This window comes from Pleuronectes platessa, chromosome 16, assembly GCF_947347685.1.
Source record: "Pleuronectes platessa chromosome 16, fPlePla1.1, whole genome shotgun sequence".
NCBI lineage: Eukaryota > Metazoa > Chordata > Actinopteri > Pleuronectiformes > Pleuronectidae > Pleuronectes > Pleuronectes platessa.
In genome coordinates this window covers 19,533,755-19,542,332 of record NC_070641.1, presented here as the reverse complement: position 1 = coordinate 19,542,332, position 8,578 = coordinate 19,533,755, and the positions used below count along the sequence as shown (strand labels likewise).

At 48.3% G+C, this 8,578-nt stretch overlaps 1 protein-coding gene across 1 annotated transcript in view; it reads left to right on the top strand.

The window, feature by feature from the left end:
- atp2a1 (ATPase sarcoplasmic/endoplasmic reticulum Ca2+ transporting 1) overlaps nt 1-8,578 on the top strand; it is a gene marked incomplete in the record, with an annotated part of 35,971 nt that overhangs the window by 22,797 nt on the left and 4,596 nt on the right. The window contains 17 exon segments of the mRNA XM_053444448.1: nt 1,608-1,712; nt 2,568-2,706; nt 3,589-3,669; nt 3,761-3,846; nt 4,134-4,289; nt 4,376-4,517; nt 5,434-5,600; nt 5,714-5,802; nt 5,881-5,983; nt 6,088-6,219; nt 6,426-6,551; nt 6,645-6,863; nt 7,045-7,156; nt 7,246-7,469; nt 7,579-7,799; nt 7,888-8,090; nt 8,437-8,522. Of these exon segments, the coding sequence (XP_053300423.1) occupies nt 1,608-1,712; nt 2,568-2,706; nt 3,589-3,669; nt 3,761-3,846; nt 4,134-4,289; nt 4,376-4,517; nt 5,434-5,600; nt 5,714-5,802; nt 5,881-5,983; nt 6,088-6,219; nt 6,426-6,551; nt 6,645-6,863; nt 7,045-7,156; nt 7,246-7,469; nt 7,579-7,799; nt 7,888-8,090; nt 8,437-8,522 (2,391 nt within the window).

Below are 8,578 nucleotides of genomic sequence, written 5' to 3'. Positions count from 1 at the left end.
CTGGCCTCCATGCACAGCTGTCACTATGGCCTTAGAAGGCCTGACGTCTCTGTGTGTGTGTGTGTACTTGTACTTCCTGTGAGTACTTGTACTTCGTCTTTGCGAGTGAGGACATATTGGGCGATTCTCACGTTTTCAAAGGTCTGTTTGAGGGTTCAGACTTGTTTTTAGGGTCAGAATTAGATTTAGGTTCGGGTAGTGATTAGGTTTTGGTTGAGATGATTAAGGTTAGAGTGAGGGGCTGGGGAATGCACTATGCCAACGAGTATCCTCACTGTGCGTGTGTGATAGACAGAGCAAAATAAAGAGAATGACAAGGGAGTGTGTGTGCGCATGTGTGTGTTTGTTTGTGTGCATGCAATTGTTTGTGCGTGGCAGGATCTTTATTTTGAGAAGGTCTCAAGCCAGGACGAGAAACTGTATCCTTGGACAAAGGTCAGGGATGGAAGGAACGAGGGGACGGCCTGCAGCAGCGGGAGAAAGTGAGGGACAGGGAGGGCGGGTGAGGAGGGGGTCAGGGATTGGGTTGCACAATGGCATTGTTTGCTGCAATGACAAACGAGAGCAATAGATTCACAGTCGTATATGGTTTCTAAAAGTGAGAGCACTAAATGCTGCAAACACACGCTCATCCTATTCATACACAGGAATGTCCTCTCACTGAGACGTGCTGACAGGCCCTGACTCTCACTCCTGAGATCGATTGTGTCTTTGAAGAGACGCAGGGTGAAGACAGAACCGAGAGGCCGAGGCAATAGAGCCTATTTTCAGATAAGTGTGGGAGAAGATGGGAGATTAAAGGGCAGACAAATGGACAATACAACAAAGATTATGACGCGGAGCTAAAGGCCGAACGCTACCGGAGGAGGAGGACGTGAAGACTCCTGACCTCCGTCCCTCTCTCTCTCCCTCGCTCCCTGGTCCGCTGGCCTGAGACTAATCTGTGTCAATGTCAACACAGAGCCCTTTCCGAAACAGATCCACGATAGTAACACGGGACTCCCACTCACATGGGGGGGGGGGGGCACGTGTTGGACTACAGGGTTCGAAACCCAGTCACGTGTCAAGGGAAGACTTCACACATATCGTCAGATATGGGGACAAAGTGAAATGTCATGTTATTCAGTGGTGGTTCATAACTCACAAAGAGCTCCACTTTGTTACTGGAGGAGGTAAAAAGATAAGAGTGACACCCTCAACAACAAGTGCACAACCAGACACACAATAAAGATCCTGGATCCAACACCCTGATCCGGATCTGCACAGAGATTTAATGGGAGCTTCCATGACCAACACCACATCCTTCTACCAAGTTTCATGGTATCTGTGCAGTTATCTTGGTGCAATTGTGTGATCAGGTCAACAAATAACAACTTCATTTATTTCAAATATCATCTTATTCTACTTATTATCTGTTTTTATATTTCAGACTGTAATACGCTTTGACTATGTGACTCTGAAGAGTGAGGATTTGCTTTTATATCTTTATAAAACATGGCCTCAGACTGTTGGACACTGTAAAGACTGGTATTTGTGAATGAAAACCTCTGATGTCAAACTTTACAAAGATCACAAACCTAATCTGTCTGTCTGTCTTTCTGTCTTAGGTGCTGGCTTGGTTCGAAGAAGGTGAGGAGACTGTCACTGCCTTCGTCGAGCCTTTCGTCATCCTCCTCATCCTCATTGCAAACGCTGTTGTCGGTGTGTGGCAGGTTAGTGAGCGCGCATGCTTGCCCACACACACACGCACACGGGTACAATGGCAATAACAAGGACACATACCTGCTCCTGAACTCTGTCTTTTACACACACCTAAATAGACTCTTAACTTAGCAACAGTCACGTCAATAAATCACAGACACCGGCTGGCCTGCTCTGGTCCCAGTCCGCGTCCTTTACCGTATCAAAGCAGCGGCCGAATGGTCTGAGTTCAAGGGAAGCCAGAGTGAGAGGCCTGACGTCAGCGAGAGGTGAAAAGGTGAAAGGTTAAACCAACGGGGCAAGTGGAAGGAAGAGTTGGTGGGGGGGGGGACCCGGCGTGGGACCCAGCCGGCCTTGAAGCCTTTAGAACGCAGGTTGCTTCATTACAGTCTGCACTGTGCACCCCCCAGTAACAATACAGAGGGACTATCAGGTTACCCCAGGCCTGGTGTGCGTGTGTATGTGTGATTGTTTGGTGCGGGGGGGGGGGGAAGAGAGATTCATATCAACCCTGCAGTAGTCATTTGGAAACTATGCACAAGGATTCACACATGGGGGGTATGGGGGAGAATGGAGCGGGGATAGGGGGGGTGCTGGCATAAGTCAGGCTTTACACTTTGAGGTGTTTGAGGACAGCCTTGGAAGAAGTCACCCACTGAACCCGACCCGAGTCTGTGATGGTTCCTCTGGTTGATGCTGCGCAGACACATGACCTCTCTCATGCAAACACAAGAGGGGTCACCTGAGGATGAGTTCAACACTTTCATGATAATTTAACATCCTGGGGTTTTTGATCATTTTCTCTGTCTTTGATACATGGTACCACAATGAGCTTATGTTTTGTTTTTTGTGTGTTTTTGCAACAGGAGCGCAATGCAGAGAGTGCCATTGAGGCTCTGAAGGAGTACGAGCCCGAGATGGGGAAGGTTTACCGGTCGGACAGGAAGAGCGTGCAGAGAATCAAGGCCAGGGAGATTGTTCCCGGTGACGTGGTGGAGGTTTGCGGTAAGATTCGCAACCATGGGGGGGGGGGACTCTGATGCTGATGTTCACACACACTCAAATCAGTGGAGCCTGGACTGATTCTATTGTGTAAAGTAGAGCATCATCCAATTATTCATGCTGTGCAACTTTGTCTTCAAATTCTGGTAAATGTGTAAATTTAGTTTTTAAAACGTTTGAACATTTATCAATCAATGACAAAGTCTTTAGAAGAGTGCAGTTTGATTATTCATTCAGATCTCCCTGTTCTTCTTAACGCAATGAAGAGGTCGAGCTTCTCAGCTTCTGAATCTCTGTGCGCTCATGTGCTTCGAGCCGAGTCACCGGTGTGCAGATACATGGGCACTGGTTTCCTCAGCAGTGAACGAGGGCCCTTTTAAGGCAGTCGCAGAGAAAAGGGGTTGGAGGGCAACTGAAGAAAGTTTCTACGGGAGAAAAAAAATCAAACACACACACACAAGCTTGAGTATAAATACACTTAATATTGACTCGCTCCTCTGTCTAACCCTCTCCCTCTGTTTGTTGTACACCTGTTCTTTTCATTTCATGATCTCCCCAAGGTCTCCCTCTCCCTCCGACTCTCACTGTGGTATCGGTTTTCAACAACAACACTATCCATCCAGAGGGCTAAAACCAGTCAATCAACTCTGCCCCCCCCCCCCCCCCCCCACACACACTCTCACACCCCCCCTCCATACCTCCATCCTTCTGTAATGCTGAAGTCAGACTATGAAGTATCCTGATCTATGCGATCCTGCACGAAGACAAAAAGGCTGCTCAACAAATCAGTCACAGAAAATAGAAACACGAAATCAAATCTGAATTTTGTGCATTTCTCTCTCTGTTTGTGTGTGTGTGTGTGTGTGTGTGTGTTTGTGTATATAGTTGGTGACAAAGTGCCAGCCGACATCAGGATCGTGTCCATCAAATCCACGACCCTGCGTGTGGACCAGTCCATTCTTACTGGTGGGTGTTGTGTGAAAAATGGTGCAAATGTAATATTTGATGTGTGCATCCCTCGTTGGTCACAATCATCCAAACCCTGTGTGTCCTCTAGGTGAGTCCGTCAGTGTGATCAAACACACTGATGCCGTTCCAGACCCCCGAGCCGTCAACCAGGACAAGAAGAACATGCTGTTCTCTGTGAGTCTCTGGCCTGCATCACACTATTCTTTCAACTTTTGACCTGATCATGTTGCCAAATGAAAACTTAGAGGATCAACATAGTTGTTAAAGTTCATCATGAAGTAAAAACAACCGTCATGATGATCCATCCAATCCTCATGAATTGTTAAGAGGGAAAGTCAGCGGGTGACTAACAGGAAACATCTTGGAACCATGAAGGTCTGATGGTCACAGATGGTGATGTTGAGGTATTTCAGACAAACCAACCCACTGATTGGTTCCTTCCCTCTTTAAACTCCTTCCAGGGCACCAATATCGCCTCTGGAAGGGCCACTGGTATCGCGGTGGCAACTGGCGTGTCCACTGAGATCGGTAAGATCCGTGACCAGATGGCCGCCACCGAGCAGGAGAAGACCCCTCTGCAGCAGAAAATGGACGAGTTCGGGGAGCAGCTCTCTAAGGTGGGTGATATTCAGACTGTGAACACGTCGAAAAACCCAAACTCCCACTAAGAGCTCACACATCAATCCCACTGCCTGTCCTCCAGGTCATCTCCCTCATTTGTGTGGCCGTGTGGATAATCAACATCGGCCATTTCAATGACCCCGTCCACGGAGGCTCCTGGTTCCGCGGCGCTATCTACTATTTCAAGATTGCCGTGGCGCTGGCTGTGGCTGCCATTCCCGAAGGTAAACCATGAGGATTAACTGCACCAAGGAGATTATCATGTCCAAGATTCACATAGTGCAGCTTGTCTACATGACGCTGCAGCTTCCCAGGGTCTTAAAAACAAAATGAGGGCCTTCGGATTCCAGTTTGTTGATCTGCTTCGTTATTTTGTTTATCCATGTTTTGCAACTGGAAACTAAGAAGAGAACAATTAAGTAAAGACACCTTGATTCTTTATCTGTTTATTAATTATAATGGTATAAGTGGCAGTTGAGGCAAGGACGAAAAATGTGCAAAAGCTAAGAAACAGCATCTAACCCACTGTCGCTCTGTCAATCAATGTTGTACATTGTTGTCTACTGAAAGCCATCAACCACAAACCAATATATGTATATTTATATATAAGTACATACATTTTGCTGTCCAGTACACACAACAGCCTTTCCAACTGAAGAATTAGGGTTGATCCCATTATCTGGAACAAAACCAGTCTCAGGTTGGATGTTGCTCCCATTCGACCATGTCACACCACAGTCACCTGAAACCTGTGCCAACGGTCTATTGATGCCAAAACAACATCATCATCTGCAAACACACCAGTGCCGCTTTAATGTCACTGAGTTGGACGATCTCCAGACTTTCTCCACACGGTTGTTGGAGTTTGATTTTTGCCAAGAATCTAAACACAGATCTGACTGTGGGCGTCCCCACTCCCACACAAATCCCTCCGGAGAACAAAGTAGTTTGGGTGCGCTCCAACCAATGTGTCCAGGACTGTGTTGGGACCACCGCTATTGTCAGGCTGCCAAATGCCAGGGTCCCTAAAGTCCAGGTGGTCTCGATCAGGCGTGAGCGTTCTTTCTTTTCACCTGTTTAGATTTTTCTGAGAACACCCCCTTCACATTTTGCCCTGCGCTTCATCCACGTGTCCATCAGGCCTCCCTGCCGTCATCACCACCTGCCTGGCTCTGGGAACACGCCGCATGGCAAAGAAGAACGCCATCGTCAGGAGCCTGCCCTCGGTGGAGACCCTGGGCTGCACCTCAGTCATCTGCTCCGACAAGACTGGCACGCTCACCACCAACCAGATGTGTGTAACCAAGGTGGGTTCAGGTTCATGGGCATCACAATCTCACCTGCACAAATATATTTAATCATCAATGATTCTGATGACTGGAAACAGAGCAGATCTCAACTGTGTCATGTTTCCATGCAGATGTTCATCATTGACAAAGTGGAGGGTGACAGGATTTCCCTCGGTCAGTTCGACATCTCTGGCTCAAAGTACACACCTGAAGGAGAAGTGTAAGTGAAACACATTAAACAATAACACAACCTTGAAGAACAACATTTTGAAAACATGTTTTTGTCGTTTTCTAACAGCACAAAGAACGGTTCGTCTGTGAAGTGTGGGCAGTACGACGGACTGGTGGAGCTGGCCACCATCTGCGCTCTGTGCAACGATTCTTCTCTGGACTACAACGAGGTGTGCAGACAGGGATACTCAGTGGGTCGGACATTAATCCCAGCATGTGAGACCAGTTTAAAATGTCCTCCCTCTCCTTCTTTCTCTCCCGGCCCACGATGCAGTCCAAGGGTATTTATGAGAAAGTGGGCGAAGCCACCGAAACAGCCCTGAGTTGCTTGGTCGAGAAGATGAATGTGTTCAACACTGAAGTCCATGGGTTGACCAAGGTGGAGAGGGCCGACGCCTGCTGCCGTGTAAGTCCACAAAGGATCCAACTTTTAGAGGACAAGTCTATTCAAAGAGAGATGATTATCAATATTTTAGGATGAGCAATTGATCAAATGGCTGGTTGCAGGTAAAAGGCGTCAATCCTAGTTATAAACCCACAGTGTATTAGCATGAACCTTGCTTTTTGAACATTTTCATGCAGTTCACTGACTTTTCCTTGATTTTCTTCTAGGTGATCAAGCAGCTGATGAGGAAGGAGTTCACCCTGGAGTTCTCCAGAGACAGGAAGTCCATGTCAGTCTACTGCTCTCCCGCCAAGTCCGCCAAAGCCCCCGTGGGAAACAAGATGTTCGTCAAGGTGAGTGTGTGGATTCTAGATTTGATGACTTCCAGGTAAAAACAAATCACAGCATAACACAGGAGCTAAAAAGCAAATGGTTGTCATCACTAGGGAGCTCCTGAGGGAGTCATCGATCGCTGCTCCTACGTCCGAGTGGGCACCACCCGCGTTCCCCTGACTGCGCCGGTCAAAGACAACATCCTGTCCATCATCAAGGAGTGGGGCACGGGGCGCGACACCCTCCGCTGCTTGGCACTTGCCACCTGTGACTCTCCTGTGAGGAAGGAAGACATGAAACTGGAGGATGCGACCAAGTTTGCCGACTACGAGGTGGGTGACGGAGGAGAGATGAAGCAACATTAGATTCATGAGGCTCTACAGGGATGAGGCAATGACTCAGCACAGTACATCTCAGAAACAATGTTTTATTGATTCTTTGCCTTCATTTGTTCTCCTCATTGTGAGTGGAACCAAAGGACACTCAACCTTTTTGCTTTCTTAATACACCCAGACTGATTTGACCTTCGTGGGCTGCGTGGGCATGCTCGACCCTCCTCGCAAGGAGGTCATGGGCTCCATCGAGCTGTGCAGGGCGGCTGGCATCCGTGTCATTATGATCACTGGTCAGTTTTACGCATGATACTCTGTGCTTCACAATTGATTTACGCGTGAAGGAAAAACTGATTCCTAATCTGTTTCCACGCCTCCGTAGGTGACAACAAGGGCACAGCGGTGGCCATCTGCCGTCGAATCGGCATCTTCACCGAGGACCAGGACGTCACTGGCAAGGCCTTCACCGGCCGTGAGTTTGATGACCTCACTCTGTCCGATCAGAAGAAGGCGGTTCGAGAGGCCTGCTGCTTCGCCAGAGTAGAACCGGCCCACAAGTCTAAGATCGTTGAGTTCCTGCAAAGCTTCGATGAGATCACTGCCATGGTGAGAAGAAAAACGGAGATGTCTTTGTGTTGAAAAAGGTGAATACTTCGACTCTTCTCGGGCTAACGCTTCACTCTTCTCCTCCACGTTCCCTCTACCCTTCCCTCAGACCGGTGACGGAGTGAATGATGCCCCCGCTTTGAAGAAAGCGGAGATTGGCATCGCCATGGGCTCTGGCACTGCCGTTGCCAAGTCTGCCTCTGAGATGGTCCTGGCTGACGACAACTTCGCTTCCATCGTGTCCGCTGTTGAGGAGGGCCGAGCCATCTACAACAACATGAAGCAGTTCATCCGCTACCTCATCTCCTCCAACGTGGGCGAGGTCGTCTGGTGAGTGAAAGGATTCGACTTTTCCCGTCTTTCCAAAAAGAGGAACTGAGTCAAAAGCTAAGCGAACACATTTTGGCCTCCGCTTCAGTATCTTCTTGACGGCCGCCCTGGGTCTGCCCGAGGCTCTGATTCCCGTCCAGCTGCTGTGGGTCAACCTCGTGACTGATGGTCTGCCCGCCACCGCCCTGGGCTTCAACCCCCCTGACCTGGACATCATGGGCAAAGCCCCCCGCTCCCCCAAGGAGCCCCTCATCTCAGGCTGGCTCTTCTTCAGATATATGGCCATTGGAGGTAAACTCTCTCTCCTTAACTCTCATTTCATTGGGTCTCATCCCCTGAAGCATGTTAGGGTGCGAACACGGACGTGGAATTACATGTTATATTTTATTTATTAAAAACTGGACGTTTATTAACCTATTGATTGATTTGGTTTGATTATTACTGATGGTGCAGATATGTCCCTCATCCTGAAGATTCCTTTAAAGCCGTAAAATCTCCTTGATTTAAAAGAACACATCCACAGTCACATACAGGACTCAGACTCAGTAGTTTTCATCTGAAAGGTTTGATTTTAATTATCAGAAAGTCTCAAAACCATTTTAAGTTTCAGATTTAAACTTGATAATGTGTCATTCAGGTTACGTCGGAGCTGCGACCGTTGCAGCAGCTGTCTGGTGGTTCCTGTACTGCGACGAAGGCCCAATGGTCTCCTTCTACCAACTGGTGAGTACCCTGTGCATCTGTGGGACCATGTAAACACCAGGTTCTTATCTTCTGGA